The sequence below is a fragment of the Nomia melanderi genome, chromosome 2 (assembly GCF_051020985.1).
Source record: "Nomia melanderi isolate GNS246 chromosome 2, iyNomMela1, whole genome shotgun sequence".
Taxonomy (NCBI): Eukaryota; Metazoa; Arthropoda; class Insecta; order Hymenoptera; family Halictidae; genus Nomia; species Nomia melanderi.
The window spans coordinates 22,203,944-22,221,758 of NC_135000.1; the positions used below are offsets into that span (position 1 = coordinate 22,203,944).

Below are 17,815 nucleotides of genomic sequence, written 5' to 3' on the forward strand. Positions count from 1 at the left end.
CACGTTGTATTTCTTTAATGCAGCTGGGAATTTATTGTCTTTCGATCTGATCGTATTTTCTTCTTTGAAGATACTTTCGAAAGATTTTGAACTACTTGAGATATGTATAGTAAAATTGTTAATAGTAATTTTCAGTTAATAATAATATTATAATAAAAATATTAATATTCTTGTCATTTTCTCGACATTATTTGAAATGAATAGGTGAGCCAAGGATCACGACAGGTTCAGCAAATGGAATTGTACTAGAAAGATCTTTAGTAATCGCGATTGTTCGTCTTATAGGGGTTGCAAGAAGCTCGAAGGGTTGAGAGATTCAAAACTGACCAACAATTCGGATCTCCCTATTTTTCCCTACCGCCCTTTTTAATGACTGCAATGAATAGAGCGGTGAATAGAGTCGCGTCGCTCAGAATGCCAAGGGAAAGACGTGGAACGTAAGCTTCATTGTTTATGGAATTATGGAAATTTCTAGAGGCATCGTCCGAGAGGAAGTGAAATATATTCTGGTCGCGTCGAGACGTGTCTGGCCTCGAGATAAATTCCAAATTTCCAGAATGTGTCTTTCTCGTGTGAGCCACGAGCTTAACCGAAGACCGAACAGCTCGCATATTCGGAATTTTCGATACTCGAGCCCATATGCGACGAATCTCTTCTTTTATTTGTCGTTTCTGCGATGGTCAACAAATAAATATCGTCATTGTTAAAATAACAGAGGAAATTCCGAATGTTCCATGGTGAAAAAGTATTGCGAGAAAATTTGCTTTATTTGAAATCATGATCTTTATCTACTTTAAGTTACATTTTGAATCATTGACAATAGAATCAAGATTAAAAAGATACTGTTCCAAGACTGTCTCATTTTTTACAAAACTCATTCTTTAGTCATTATCATAGATTTATACATCAAAGAACCGATCTATGCAACAGTAAATTACCACTCTCAATATTCCAAATAAATACTTGAAAAAATTCATTCGTTACAGCGCTAAAAAGTATCCCCTGCGCCCTTCAAACGTTTCAAAAAACATTTAACCTTTCATTCCCAAGAAACGTAAGCTCTTTTTCGAGCGTCGGGAATATTCCAAAATCGTGACCAGAATTCGTCGTGGTCATCTTAATTTCTCATTTTTCTGGACGCAAGCGCAATTTCCAATTGCTAGGGTCGCGGGGAGGACCGATTTTCGGACGGAAGCGTGAATTTCCGCGCGTGGACGTTAATCACGCGGCCCGGCAGAGCCGCGATCCATCATCGTCCTCGTCAATCGGCCCGAAAATAGTCGTCGTCCAAAAATACCCCGGCCGTTAAGTGCATTATGACGTCGGCGCCGGTTGATTAGGCCAATGGTCTCCTATTATTAGTCAATTCCGCGGCGTTATTTCCTCTGGAAACAACTGAATCCCAGATGTCCGATCGATCGCGCGTCCTCTCGCCGTCCGCGCCCCTCGTTCTCTTCCTTATGGGCGGCCCCCGCAATAAACCGACCGAACCATTACCTTTTTCCCTGTCCGACGTTCCTTCTCCCGATCCGTTTGAGAACGGCCAGCGAGCCGGCTAATATCGTCCTGATATCGCTGTAATTATAGCTTCCAACGACGCTACGAGCTGTTGACATTCGTTCCTCGACGTTCGTTCTACGACGCGGCCGACTATTTCCTAAGCGAAGTCGATTTTTGACAGTGTTTGCCCTCTACCCACGGATTTATCTTGGAGTAGCGAACTCCGCGGGATGTTATTCGAAAAGAGATTGAAGAAATTACAGGTTTCTTTTTGAAGAGGTAGCTGCGTTAGGTTCAAGCGTTTACGATACGATTTAGAAACATCCGTATGATTCTTTGGAAAAGTTAGATTGCTATTACTTTTGTGATTCAAATTTTGTGGCAGATGAGAAGTTTCTGATGAACATATTTTTGAAATCCATGAACTTTCAATTATGTTGATTATAAGGAAATATGATATTAGAAAAAGATCCGATGTTTAACATGCTTACCGCCATGAGGATTTAGAGTATTTCGTATAACTACTTATCGTGGCATGGCAAAGGCAAATGGTATTAGAATTAGTTATCAATGATTTGGTATCATAGTACTGAAGTTATATTATTATTTAGTTACTCGTGTTATTAACCATTTTAACTCGACATTAGGTTTCTTCTTATAATTGTTTCCAAGTAATTTGGACACCAAGTCATTAGTGTCCACCGTAGCAGTCAACGTGTTAAGATAAAGCCTAAAGATTAGCACGTTAAGCGCCCTGTCAGTCACTGGTGACTGACATTTCTGACTAGAAAACAATCGTAACATACAAGATAACCGATGTGAGATGAAAATGTTTACTAACGTAACTAAGTTGATAACAGTGTAATGCAAACACTGTAACGCCAAATAATTAATAATTGTTCCTGCTTTTCTTTGCTACAAAAGAAAAACTCTATGGGAAAACGCTTAAGATTTTCGTGGCGCTTAACGTGTTAAGAAATTGATAGATAAAAGAAAGTTTGAAGATAAAGTTTAGCAATGAAAGTAAGAGGTCGCAACATTGTGTATTCTTTGATTCGGTGGTCGATGGGATAGATCCTTGAGTTATTTCCCTTCGAAAATATTTACTATACTTCCGAAGACCCTCGCCAGGGACGACACGCAGCTTCTCACCGACCCACGGTCCCTTTACAACCCAGCCCGGCCGACACGCGAGACCGTTGTCAGACTTTTTACTTACAAGCTGCCAAGTCCTGGAGCTGTTGAAATTCCGCCGGCGAGAGCTTGTCCCAGTGAAAGGCCATCTCTTACTTCTGCTCTCGATCTCCCACAGGACGAACGTCCGGTCGATGAATGCTGAAGATCGTCACCTGCGGACAGGGAAACATTGTCGGATTAGGGAACGCTCTCTCGATCCAGTCACCTACAAACTCGACCGCGAAACTCGTCCTGACGGAAATTTCTGATTTAAAAACTTTTCCCTTCCCCGCCGCGCGATCTTTTTTACGGCCGAGTTCGTCAAATTTATTCTACTATGCATATTTCGGGTGCAGAACGTAACATTTTGAAAATGGAAAAAGCGATTTACTGTCCCACCTGTTACGTAAAGTAAAATATGGCAGGAGGAAATGGCTTATGGAAAATGAAGGTAGAAGCTTCACGCTTTATAATGAGCACGAGTGAAATATTGTATAACCTTTTATGAAAAAACCGCGGGAGTTCAAAGGTCAGCGTTTTCTACCGTGTACTGATTCTCTAATTTTTGTAGTGTAGCGCATATTCATTATATTAAGAGACCGAGGTCTCATTAATGTATCCAATGCGCACACAAGAAAAATACAAAAGTGATTCTTATTTGCGTAATTGAATCTTTGAAGTGTAACGTTGTTTAATTCTTCAGAAGCACGATACAAACGAAAACTAAAGTGACAATAAAATGCAATGAACCAGCGTTTCCCCGTAGTGCAACACAAAACAGGCATAAAATCTCATCTTCATTAAATTTATCGAACTCACTGACCAGAAATATTGTCCTCCTATTTTAATATATTCCTCCGGCGTTTCCGATTGAAAGGGCAGCCTTTGAAACAGCGGTACAGACTGTCCCGTGTATATTACTGGACCGATAATTTAATTCCGTACGATACCAAATAACAAATAATTACTTGGAAAACACGGGGAAACGTATTCGCCGGTGGAATATACCGGCGAATGATTTAGCGGGGCGTGAGCCACCATGATCTCCCGTTTTTTTTCCGGCGACGGTAACCCGACGATCGGAGTGGCCTCGCTAACAAAATACCACTAGAACATCGTGGCGAGAAAGAGAGAAAAATAGAAAGAGATAAAGATAGGAAGAGAAAAAGCTTCCCAGTTTTTATTTACTCGACTGGTGTGCTTTTATTTTCGACTGGTTGCGCGCGCGTGCTCCGCCGAGGCTTTGTCTGCAACCCTTCACCGAATTTCACGTGTTTCCGGTCCGTTTGGGATTTCCCCGTCTTCCCCAGATACGTATCCCTCGTGTCCTTTTCTTCCGAAACTTCCGTCAAACCGTTCGCGCACGTAGATTTTGCTTTAACGGGGAAACAAAACGATTTCAGAAGGAAAAGGAGTCGATAGAGAGCCACCGAAAGGGATGCAGGTTTTTGTTTCTTCAAAGGAAGCTGCAAGCTTCTTTCCCTTTTCCTTCAGTTTTCGATTATGTGGATGGTTCATCGAAGCGAACGAGTGCACATAATTCTTTTGTGTCCTTTGTAAAGCTTTCCTACAGAGAACCGTTCATATTCCTGATAATAAAGGATTCTGGATGATTGCGATGATCTTTCTTTATTAACGTTGGAAGGGTTTGATTATCGTTAATAATTTTCTAATACAGATCCAAAGTATCCGAGATCACGATTATTTCGAATAAAACATGTCGGAGAAAAGAGTAAACCGAGACACGACAGCAGAAACAGGAAATTTTCTATCATACTTGTCAAATGAGCGATCCGACTATTTTCAAAGTTCCGCCCTTTTGAAACACGGAAATTTTCTAGGGAAGAATAAGATCGTAAAAGGTGACTGAAAGGACGACAAAATTTTATTCCTCGGAAAGGAAGTCGGCGGCGTCTTCATTGAGTTCTGGTTTCCATGAAGTTTGCGGAACTTTCTACGGAAATGCAGTTCTTCGAGCGGAAGGCGAGAGAAAAAAAGAATTTTGGCGGAAAGAACGTGGAAGATAGGCGAGGAAACTGCGAGTTTTGCATACATTTCTGGAAAGGAACACAGTAGTCTGGATTCCGCGAGGCCTACGAAAGTTTACGCGGAAATGTAATTTTTAATGGCGACCCCGGGAAACGTTTCCAGCGCAGATGCAGCACCCGCCAGGTAAGGAAACTCGAGCGTGAAACTGTCGTTCCAAAAACCGAAAGTTTTTTCGCAGGAAAATCTCGGAAGTTTACTGTTCGAATTTTAGGGAAGCCGGGATTCGTTGCTGGATATTTGTTATTTTTACCGTGAACTCCTTCGCGGCCAATCGAACAATACGTCGAATGAAATAAAGCGTTGCATTCCCGGGAAACGATTTCAGTTTCCGATGAACGGTGCACACGTGTCCATTCGGATTTAAAATCCGACATTATTTCGGATTTGTGGAAGGAATTTATGAGGAACTTCGTTTACGCGGTTTCGATTGAAGAAACGTTATTAAGCGACGTGGAGATTGATTTAAGTTAGAATTGATAATGAGTTGTCGTGGACTTTAAACATAAGTGATATTTTGTTTAATTTGTAGATAATGCGAAGAGTAATGAAATTCGATGGAAGTTGTCGTCACTGCTTTCAATCACCAAATGTATTTCATTGCACCTCAGATCTGTCACTTACAATTAGTCACCACTTCATTTCATAGTAAATTTATAAAGTTTAGTATTTATTATTAAACTTTCTGTAATTCATCAATCTATGAAATACTCAAACAAAATAGCATCGTTCCTCAATTCATGTGATTTATTAAGTTGATATAAAAAAACATCCCCAGTATCTCATAAAAAAAGTATCGAATATTTCTAAAGAAAACTTGTATAGGAGACTTAAGAATGCATCAGATTCCATAACCCAGTAATAAAATACTTCTTGCCTGCAGTATATTCGGAATCTACTATTCCAATGGCGTTTAGTGCTTCCGAAACTGATACATAAATAAACAATATTCCGTGTACGACTGCAACAAAACTTTATGTTCCCATTGCTCAAAACCGGAAGTTAAATTCGGTCGATCACAACTGTGTCCAAGCCAATTTCGCCGGAGTAGCGACGTTCTGAGTTACGAAGCTCGATACAAAAGGGTATTCTAATTCGAAATCACGAGTTTCATTGCGCTACGGAAAAAGGAACTTCCTTCTTTCTACCTTTGGCTTTCCTTCGCTGCGTTCGGAACGAATTTCCGTGCGGGCGAGTCGTAACGGCGTTCGATTTCGACCCGCGCCACCTAATCTGTACACAAAGCGACGCCGATAATAAGCTTAATCGACGAAAGCGGCGGTACGCGGTCGTTTTAATTCTAATGAACGGCCATACGTGATCTCGCGATAGAGAGTCGCTCTATCGGATGACAATTTAACTGGATATTGTGTAACCCGCCGTTGGAAATACACCGCTCGCACTGGGCTTTCGATCTATTAATGCAACAACAAGGGAGTGTCCGCGAATTCCACGAAAATTCCGCTCGAACCTGTCGTTGGACCGAAATTCCTAGATTAATCGTGTAAATTGTCGACCTGACGCGGCGATGCATGGACACGGACGGACTTTCGGACATACTCGTGCGGAATATATGTATGTTTTTGTATAATAACACTAGCAGCACTTTATATATACCTATTTCTACTCTAATCAATCAAATATCTGGCTGCAAAAGAAAGATAAACAAGTTGGATGATAAACCTTTCTTCGTAGAAATAGAAGCAAAAGGAAAGACATAGAAAAACTGATTAATCGGACAGTGATGGAATTGATATAAAGTTAAATGAACGAAAGGAAACGCAGAACCTTTAATCGAATTTCAAAATCGGTCATTTGACCGGTTTGCAGTACATTTAGTGATAAAGAATAATAGAAACATGTTGAATAAAAGTAACGATATATAATATAATACAGTTTAATAACAAATGTTGGTAATAAAATGAAGTTTCCAGTTAAACTTTTCACTCTAAGTGTAGCAATGATAGAAAAAAGATAAATAACCAGCCATTGAAAACATCTGAAGCACCACATTCTTCGTTTTGTACATCCAAAAGAATATATCGATTCCACCGAAATAAAAATAAAAATATCTAAGAAAACTAATTGTATCTAACATACAGCCTTCGCAAAGGCTCAGTATATTCGTGAATCTTTGATTTCCACTTGCGGCGAGCTTAAAGACGCCGCGTTCAGCCGGAAGTGGAGCACGCGACCGCGAGAAAGGACGGAGACCGGCGTTCCGCCGGCAAAAGATTGCAACCGTGGCTGGATTTTCGTGAATTAGACGGTAGATTACGTAACCGTCGAGCGTTTCGAGGTGTTCCCATTCGAGGATGCGCGCGGCGGCCTTTAATTTCGCCCGCGAGCGTACCAAGCCGAGTGACGGCTGCGAGCTTTTGTGCAGCGGTAAGTTTCACGCGGCGACGCGACGCAGCGAGCTGCAGAACCGTGAACAAAACCGCTAGTGGGAGGTAGTTAAGCAAATTTACCGTTCCTTGGTCGCGACCGTGCACCAGGCACGGCTTATCAGTCTCGAAGATCCTCCCCGAAAGTTGGAAACTCTGTTTAGATATCTGTTCCGAAAAAAAATTGCTGTCAGCTCAACACGTTGAATGCGGTGTTGTTAGGGTCATTGGCGACTCCCAACCAAATGAAATTATTATAATTAACTTAATTAAACGATAATTGTATTAGAACGAAGCGATGATATTCTGCAAGATAAATGCGCTATAAAATGCGAAATTGTTCGTAATTCGCGTCAACATTTTACCAACTGAATCGTGTAGGATTTTATCCCACCCATTTAAAATGGAAATATATCTTAATTCATTTATTTATTGTAGATCCTTTTTATTGTAGATTAACGAATGAGAAAGTTTAGGTTTTTCAATGTTGATCGAAGACATTATTGTTACTAGTACTCCACAGATCTTTATCTTAGTTACAGAAGATGAACATTTCTCGTGATTATCTGCTCGTTCAGCCCATTACGCGATAAATGACACTTTTTACTTACCTGCCACGATGGGAATCTTAACTTTATCCCTTAATTATTACGAAGGTTCATCCAATTCGTTTTAATCCTACAAATTCTCCAATTCCGTTTTAAAATGTCGAAAATTTTTCTCGGTTTCCCATGTCGTTCAACCACCGCGCGGAAGGTCGTTAGTCTTAATTGCTCGCTTTAATAAGGGACTAAGTTGCTTTCCTCTAGATTAACGAGGTTTAAATGATTGCCATTAATCCCCTGGACCCTCTTTATTCAACGTAGGAGGCAAGAGATACTTTTTCATCGCGAAGAATCTCTGGTATGTTAAAAAGATCAAACAATTCGAAGCTTGCTACCATTTAGTTTCACTATTAACCCTAAACAACACGGCATTACCCAACGAACACACTTCGAAATTGTTTTCTGTGCGAACATAAAAACTGTTAAATATTCTCTTCCTATATCATTTCTTCGAATATATTCTTTTTATCTTATCCCCCAATTCACCAAGATTTTCTGAAAGAAAGTTCTTTCGCTTTAATCAAATTCTATTTCAAATAATTTTCTATAGGTAGTCACAATGTAAAAACATTCTAGACTGTTAACCGTTAAATAATACAAATATAAAAAAATCACAGCGAATAATGCTAAGGGAAAATGCACAGCTGATTCTGTACACCGAAGCGCCAAATTCGACGGGATCATCGGCGAACGCAAAGAACAAGGCTGAAATTTCGGCGGTTTCCGACGAGCCGTTCCGCCGATCGCCCATCGATCCCCGCCGATTAAACCCGCCGGGCAAGGCAGACGGATAACCTCGTGAAACCAAATGGAAAATTTTTAATCGATATATCGGGACGAGACTTCGCGCGCGACACCGCTTCTCTATTTTCCCACCGTATCCTGGCGACTCCCAACTTTTTCATTTCTCGTTCCAGGAACACGCGGAGTAATTTCCCGCCGCGAAATGATAATGTCGGTTCGCTATTATCTTATGTTAATTCCGTTCGCTTGTTCAACTTCCTACCGGGCGCGATAGCTTCTTTGAATGACCGCTTCGGATCAGTTCTTTTCGGATTGGAGAATAGTTCCGTTGCATTGACGTTGTATTGCAAAATACTTAAATGCGAATTACATATATTGTATACATATTCAAGCCATGTCCGTTAACGTAAATTCAATGAGAACACGAACGAAAAGGAAACAATATAAATATAGTTATTTATTGTGTATACTTGATATAAATACATATTATACAATTTTCTACGACTGTGTAAATAGTGAAAATAATTTCTTATATAGATTTTATAGATGTATTCTTTGTAATAAAGGTATTTATGAAAATATTTACGCTTGTGAATTAATAAAAATTGCATTGTTTCGAAGATCTTCTTTCAAGGGCTCTTTTCTCATAAATCAAAGTATAGTACTCACCGCAGTTCTATGCAGGAGTAAATTATCCCATTGAAAAGAAAACTGAAAAGTTAAAATTCTTAACAGTGGTCTCTCTTCGTCTTCTTTGCACTTGATAAATGTAATTAAATTCGTTTCGTCGGATACTTATCCAGAAAATTAGTTTCTAAATTTATTTTAGAAATTTTACCTTATAGTGTTATCACTGTGAAATAATATTATTATAAAATATTCTTACTACAAAACATTACTATAAAGTCATATTTTAAACCCATAATCCAATAAAGAATTATGTCACCCAAATTCAAGTGACACAGCGGTCAAAGTATTAAGGAAAATCCCGTTACGCGACGCGCTACGTGCAATATCGCGACCCTTGTTGATTGTCTATTGGCGGAGGACTTCGGCGTGATAAGTTCGTTTTCGGCTAGTTTAGCGAAACTTCGGTGAACGCGCGTCCGGAATAATTAAATAGATCTTGAACGAGAAGGCGAACGACTGTCCGTGGAACGGGAGACAATGGAGACCGTAAATAAATGGCCCGCGGAATGTTCAATTCAATTAGTGTTTTTCTTAATGGGGCTACGCTCGCTGTCGCGGAGAGTGCACTAATTATTTGCCGCTGCGTGTAACGCCGGTGTCTCGGTTATTCAAATTGACTCAGGTAAGTGCTGTGAGAACGTGCGACCCGCTGATTCGATTGTCATCGCGATGCCTCTGTACATTATTGCGATGAAACGAATCGCTCTGCTTCGACCAATTTTACGGAGAAACGATTTTTCTCATTGGGAAAACAATTATTTCGCGCCTGGTTTGCGCCCCGCGTTGCAATCTGATTGATTCGGAATATATGTAGGTATCTGCGACGATTAAATATTATAGGCACTTGATTCGATACGGTTTTAATTTTTTAAATGTTCCTGTACATTTTGTTGAATGAATTTTACGGAAAATTGTGAAATTACAATATCTGTAATTCTAATCTTCTTATATTTAACTAAATATCAACAGGAAAATAATTTTAACTCAAACGATATAATACTTCCAGGAAAATGATTATCTCGCAGACTAACCTAACAAGTTTGATGTACAAAAAACAAAGATATACAATAGATATAGTAGATATACAACACTAGATTTACAGAACGCGTCCATTAGACGTAAGCTGATGCTCATTAGCATCATCTAATAAACGTCGATTCTGATTAATGCAATTACACGGACAAGTATCCGTCGTCTATTTCCAATCCTCCAATTTCCAAGATGGAAATGGAAGAACACGGATTCTTTTACGAGTAAAAGAATAAACTCTACAATAAATGTCTACAAACCCAGTAACAAACGAGATTCACGTTCCTCCGCGAGGTCGGCAAGAACCGAAATTCCGAAATTGATCTGGCCGGTCGAAGCGGGTGGTATTTACAAACGAGAACGATAAATTCCGGGGAAGAAAATTCAGCAGGCGGGCAGGATGGTGTTTACCGCGGGCTGGGAGGAAATAATAAGATGTTTTCTTAGACAGTTCTGCCGGTCCTCGGATCGCGATTGGTTCTCGGTAATTGCGCGCCGTGGGGCCGAACCGGTGCGGTGGCGCTATTCAAACAGGAATCGAAGCGAAATCGGAACGAAACGAAACGAGACCGGCGGCTCATTGTGGATTTTCGATTACCGGGGCCAATTATCGGCGCGGTCCACGCGGAGGACGCTGAGATCCGTTTGATGGAACACGCGTGTTCCCTCGCTGATTGTTTGTTTTTAATCGAGGCCCGTTCCTTTGGCTTGGTCCCGTTAAATAATGACGGTATACAAAGCGTCCACCATTGATTGCACCTTTCCTTGGCTGAAGGCGGAATTTGAAGTTTCGAGACGTTTGAACTTGTAAGATCCGAGGTAAAGCAAGCTCAGTTAATTATTCTGTCTTGTAAGATATTTAATAGAATAATGTTCAAAGATGTGAATACTGAAGTTTCGCCTTTTAATTTCATTCTGAGCATTTGATTTAATGATTTGTAAATATAACATAAATATTTAATTATTTATCATCCGATGTAATGGTTCAGAATCATCCCTGACAAAAAGTATTCGTTCGAAGAAAGGGAACATACATTGCGAAGATTATTTTTTCGACTGAACGAATATTTGCATTAATTGCGAATGAAATAGGATGAAATAGTCATCTTTATTCTAAAAGAATGTTAATATAAGGACAAGTATTTTTTATTATTTATATACTATATAATAAAAACATTTATAAATCGTACTTAAGAAAATCTTCCACGATTTCCAGGGGTTGGACAAATTTCCGACAACACGCGTGTCGCGTCCCCTATTGTTTATTTTTAATCGAGGCTCTTTCTGCGCCCGGTCCCGTTAAATAATGACGGTATCAATCGTTCGCGAATGATCGCCGGACATCCCTCTTTTCTTCGGCGAAGATACCGGGTTGTTTACGTGGAGGGAAATAAATTAAGTTCAATCAGGGTCAATGGCTTTCGCGGCGGAACGATGAAAACAGGAATAAATAGAATTCCATTTCCTGTCCCGGGAGAGTTGATTAATGGAGGGGGCGGGGGGGATTTGACGGTAGCCAGAGGCGAGAGGGACTCGATAAAAATTCGTTTCGTTATTCGGCGAGAACGCGGCCGTGCGACGAGGCTTCTCTGCTAACCCCATAATGGCGAGTACGGGTCATTTGCGTGTTACCCGTTCCCTCTACTTTCAAATTCTTCTAATTGTACCACTGCGGGAACTGTAACATCGATGTTGTAATCTGATTCCCTTTCCACGTGCAAAGGAAGGTACCTGAAACAACTTCGTGGACGAACGGAACGCCATTTTCTCTTGCGCGTAGAATACAAAAAGTAAATATTTATGAATATATAATAATTATACATATTTTTTAATATACATTAATGTAGAATAATATATATATATATATATAATAATTTATTTTCTAAACAGGAATTTAACAAAATATTTGCGTCATTTTAACCATTTGCACTTATAAATTTTCCACTAGAAATATTCAACGTTTTCCGGTAAGATATAAACAACGTTATTTGAAACCAACCAATGAGAACACATACATAAATCAAGAAACAAAGCTGTTTTACTCCAATATTTCACATATCGGTGCATTATACACAGCTTAATATTATATATGATCTTATAATTTTATTTTAATTAATTTTAACTCTCGAGTGCAAAGGGTTAAATTGATTAAGAATCTATTACTATATAAGTATTCCTGTTTACCGTCCGTTTCCTTAAATTGAAGGATTCTCGCAGACAGCTTGACCTTCTTTTTTTCTTCCTCAACTCGTGAATAATTGAAGCGACTGAATATTTCAGCGTCCAAGAAACTTCCAAGAAATGCTTCAAGTAGAATTTCCGAAGCATGGGGAAGGAAAATCGGGAATAAGCATCGTTAATGCGTGTCACTCGGAATGCGTCGGAAATGATGCGCGCGTGTCGTTGCATTTAATAAATCGGCGAAGGGACGGCGACTCGGGGACAGTAAATAATTCCGAAGTTGGCGGATAAGAAGCCGTCTGGTCCGCGGGGCGACAGCGCAGCACCTCGTTTAAATGCAAAAGTCAATATGAAACGGGCAAGTGTCGTGGCGCTCCGACCGGCCAGGGCGAAATTAAAGTTTCCTCGACTACGTCGAAGTCTATTACCAGGCCTTTTTCTTCGTGTCCCGGGATCGCGCGTCGCCTTCGAACACCGTTCGCATTGTAAAAAGTCGCTGGAAAGACGGGACGGAAGACGTAAACGGGAAGTATTAAGCCGGTGCCGCCGGAATATTCGAGTTCCCTCGGCGAAGTGAAATTAACGCGAGCCTCCTTTCACTCCGCGAATAGTTAGCCAAGGAAAATATATTCGGCACGCCGCGATTAACGAACCTGCTGCTCGCGATGTATAAATTTGTGATTTATTAAGCTCGCTGTAACTATCCGCTTGTTTCTTTTTAACGTTTTACGAAGGAATATTCTGAATAAATAAGTAAATACATTGAAAGACGGTAGAAACTTGTTGAAGAAAATTAGTCGTACGTAGGTTAAATGAAGTTTCAACTATTTACCTTACGATTCTTTCTGCATGTTGATTTTCGTAGGTCACGGTGGAAATAGATTGGAAATAGCGAAGTTCTATAAAAATAGAAAGAAAGTTCTCGTTCAATTCAACGTGCCCACAGTTTTGACTAACGAATAAAAGATGAAAGGTCTGCCCACCCGATTTTCATCAAGTTCTGCGCAAATACAAAAGTTCTATGTGCCTAGAACGAAAGTTCACGATCAAACGTGGAATCGCCAAGCCGCGCGACCAACGACTGAACACGCCAAGCTGAAAAACTACGGCCGAAAGGAAGTAGAGAAAAAGGAAACATGGTCGATCGGTTCCGGTAATCGAAGGATTTCATGCTCCGCCGGATTGCGCGGTTATAAAAATGTGGTCGGCGTTGCGCGGCCGTTTTCCGCGCTTACGCAAACATTCGCGGGTCGCCGCAGCTTCCGGTGCAGCTGATTATACAGGTCGGATCGATGGAAAGAGGACAGAGGAGGCGTACATAGGCGGAGGAAAATGCCGAGCGAGCAGCGCGGTACGAATAGTACTTACGTGCCGCTACCCTAGTGAAGCACCTATGGAATAAAAGCAAGAGGAAACAGAAAGAAAGACAGGAAGAGAGGAAAACGGAGAGAAAGATCAACGGGCGAGGTATGAATCGAGAAAGGAAGCACGCGGAAGTAATAATAACGGGAGTCGGAGGGCACAGGGAACTTAATAAATTATGGATATGAAACGCGATCGCTGACAGTGGGATATTTATACGACAGAAATCAAGGGAGATGATACGCGCGGGGGTTGAAGGGGTGGCCGGGACAAACGAGCCGCGGTGTAACGTTACGCGAAAGGAAACAAACGCGGGGAGGGTCTCTTTGCTACGTACACGCGGGAAAAGAGAAAGAGAGAGAGAGAGAGAGGGAGAGAAAGGACTGGAGGTTAACGACAGGGAAGGAAGAGGCGGTCGGACAGATAGGAGGAATAAATGAGAGCGGGAAAAAAGGCGGTAGAAAAGCGAGGCCGGGGGAGGGACGGCCGGCGGAGCATTTAATTAAAAACGAAGGGCGTGGGCCTCTCCGTGGACTTTCGCCGTGGCCTCTGGATGCATGTACGGGCGGGATACGGACGGAATTTATTTGCCGGCATGAAAGCGCGCCGATGGACGCTCTCCGCCGCTACCCTCGAATAAATGTCGGTGGACACTCGCTCGCTATCTGAAGTGGTGAAACGTAAACGAAACGTGTATATGTTCGGACAGCCGGGAAAAAAATTCGTTTGATACGGATAGGGAGGATGATGCCAGGTGCAATCTCTCGATGGACGTGGGTTCGATGCTTTCTCGTTGCCACGGGGTTAAGGGTGATTAACTCTGCTTGTTGTCGGAGATGTTTTGGTTTAATACTTTGGTATGTGCCAGTCAGACGCAACTAAATTGAGTTATTGGAATTGAGTCGATTGAACGGTTGTTTGGGAATTGTTGTATGTTATGGGTAATGATAATAACGTGACTTTCTTCGTGATAAGTGTGCAATTTTGATAGTGTGATTGAATTATGGAGTGTGATATTATATTTTCGTTTTTGGTGATTATGTTTTGTGGAGGGTTTGATGGTTGTTGTTTTATAGCGAAGATAAATTGATGTTGCTGATTTGGTATTGTCGTTTTTATGGTGTAGTTATTGTCTAGTTATTTGAGGGGTACTAAATATATTTATTTGGTGTGAATTTTGTTATTGTAATTGTTTTCAAGGAGTTTAGAGTTTATCGTAGCGATCAACGTGTTATTTTTATTTAATTTTGACCTCTGGTTAATTATTCGGATGTTTTGTATCGGAATTCTATTATGAACGATATGACGATTATGTTGAGAAATTTTTAAAATGCAGCGGGACAAGCTTGCTATTAGGAAATTTGAAAATTTCTGATCGAAGATCGTACATCGTGAAACATGTACCTTCAGTTTCGAGGGAAGGTTTGAAGTTTTTGGTAGGAATTTATTGAGTGTACCCGCTGCGGGAAAACATTTGTCTAGTCTGCCTGAATAATAGTGAATATTTCTACTTGAATGTTAAAGGGCATTGTCAGCGACGTAGCATGATTTGTTTTTCAAGATAACACAATGTAAAATGATAGTTGCGAGATACTGAAACGAATGAAGAGAACACTGTGCCGTGATTAATGCTTCTCGCGAGTAGAAACTGAAAATGATAACCGGACGCAAATATCATCTGTGTTTTGAAATACTGCTCGAACCTGATATTTTCAGAAACAAGCCTCGCGTAAAAAAACCGTTGCACATACATTCATTTTTCCAATATATTATTCCCGTGCAACATTCTCTGTAAACTTTTTCATAAATTCTGCAACACCACACATATGTAAACTCAAACTAAAATACAAAAATGAAGATTCTCGTCATAGTTTTATAACGAAACGATATATCGAGTTCTACTTTATTAAAGAATTTCTATAATTAATCCATTTCGATACAAGTCCACCGGCGTTTCGCAATATTATTGAAAAAGCAGACAAAGACTAGCAATAATCGTCTTATATAATTCACAATTAACCACGATCTACACAATAACTAATATATAATACAATTAACTATAATCTCATACAAATTACAATCTACTATCAAATTTCAAAATATCCTTCACAAAATAAGAACGCGATGAAATAAAAGTAAAAGTAAACAACCAAAACAGAGGTACGACAATGAAAGCGTGATTAGGTAACAAAAAGAAAAGCAAATAACGTAGCAGAGAAAATCTAATTCTACATCGGCAGAAAGTACCGAAAACTTAGTCGAGAACTTTCAGCTTTTCAGCGACAACATTTCGGTCGAAGTGCAAGCCACGTTAATTATCCCAATGCAAGCTCATTACGCTATTGTTGCGAGAAATTTCTCCGGGAAATTCAGTTTTCTGGGAGCGTATAATACGCGAAGTTTAATTGCTCGCGCCGCCTTAATTACCGCATTTCTTTCAACACCCCTGAATGCTGTTTCTGTCGCCTAATATCGGCCGCCGCGCGGACAATAACAAGTCGCCCCCGTAACGAGAGCACACGGAGAGTCTGTTTTGTTTCCGCGGACCATGCGCACCAGCCTGGACAATTCGTTACCTACTATACCGCCGCGGGGAATGCGTTTCTTCTCCCGACCTTATGAATTATTCAATAATCGCGGAACATTATCTAATGTTTTGCGGTCGTGCGAATATAATTAGAGTTTCATTGCGTTTATCTGTAATTCAACTCTTTCATTCCGGATTTCCTCGCCGGGAAATGGAATTTAATTGAAGACCGATAGGGTGTTCGACAATATTGTTTATGTACATTACGCGCCGCGCATTATACATCAATAAATAATTTAGGTGTTCGAGCTTAAAATGAGACACGTTGCATAATTGCGCATGGTAGTTGTCAGTGCTGAAAGAGTAAAACATTTATCTAGTTTAGCTTTTGAATGAAACTGAAAATAGAATGTTCAACGTTCAGTGAAATATTAAATCTTAGAGAATTCTTATCTATGTATCGGATTTATTAATTTGATTCAAAATTAGTTAATTTTATTTTATATAGTATATTCAAAGTTTCCATCGAAGCGATTTTGAAGAATGAAGGATGAAAATAACGAATGACACGGTTCACCTCGACGAAAGTGAATATAAAATTCAAATTTCCCGGCCGGAATGCAAATGTTGTTGAAACTGGCCTGTTAAAAAAGGAAAAGGCACGGTTTCACGGCGTACCGTAATTCCAAATTGAAATATAAATCCGGTGCAGGATATTTAACGGCGTATTAATGTCCCGCGCTGTCAGTGAAACGAGCATGGCGAAATATTTGTCCGTCGCTCGTTCAGCGTATAAAAAAAAATACGCGGTTCAAATTTTCGTACGTGCATCGTTATAAAAGACAATAATTTCCATTCGTTTAACGTCACAAATAAATCCTTTATCCGTTGTACTTCGCAGACAAATGTTCAAGCTTGCTGAAACGATTCTGTTTACCGTAGATATATCGATGACATTAACATTTATTTAATACATAAACAGACACGAGATTAGAGAATTTATTGCCCGAACGTTTTATACTTCACCAAGTGACGATACAAGTAGTGCAAGAAGGAAAGTCGGTCGGTGTATCGCCTGACCGTACACTGTCCAGTACTACTTATTTTCGTAAAAATTGCTTCCCAAGGAAACGGAGATTTTATTGTTACCTAAAGAAAGACGTTTGCTTAAAAACAAACAGTGCAAAAAGAAAAGTCAGTATCTGTGAGGTCTGACCAAAACTATCCAATACTACTTATATCGGTAAAAACTCTATCTTCACGAAAAGATGCATTGTTCCTTACTTTTAGAAAGAATACAATACTGTTCAATCTTAACATTCACGTAAATTGCAGATCTACTTTCGTTTAATCTCTCAAGCACACTGTAGACGCATCGAATAATTGCATACACGCCGCTCTTTCCACTTTTACTCTTTACATTACAATATTAATAGCAATTACTCGTTCATCTTATTTATCAAACACCCGTATCATTGTTACCCTTATCATTACATTAACCCCCAACACGAATCTCAAAAGTTACTAACAAGAGTCTTAACATCAAACGTTTCACCTTCAATTGGCTT

The 17,815-nt window shown here is 40.0% G+C and overlaps 1 protein-coding gene across 3 annotated transcripts in view; it reads right to left on the reverse strand.

The window, feature by feature from the left end:
• Dgk (diacyl glycerol kinase 1) overlaps positions 1-17,815 on the reverse strand; it is a 132,349-nt gene that overhangs the window by 80,611 nt on the left and 33,923 nt on the right. For 2 of the 3 annotated variants that reach the window (XM_031971494.2, XM_031971492.2), the window contains exon 2: positions 2,720-2,849. In XM_031971494.2, the coding sequence (XP_031827354.1) occupies positions 2,720-2,783 (64 nt within the window). In that variant the 5' untranslated portion in view covers positions 2,784-2,849. Of the gene's footprint in view, positions 1-2,719; positions 2,850-13,190; positions 13,258-13,341; positions 13,432-17,815 lie in introns of those variants that run through there. The other variant, XM_031971493.2, reaches the window with a different exon arrangement.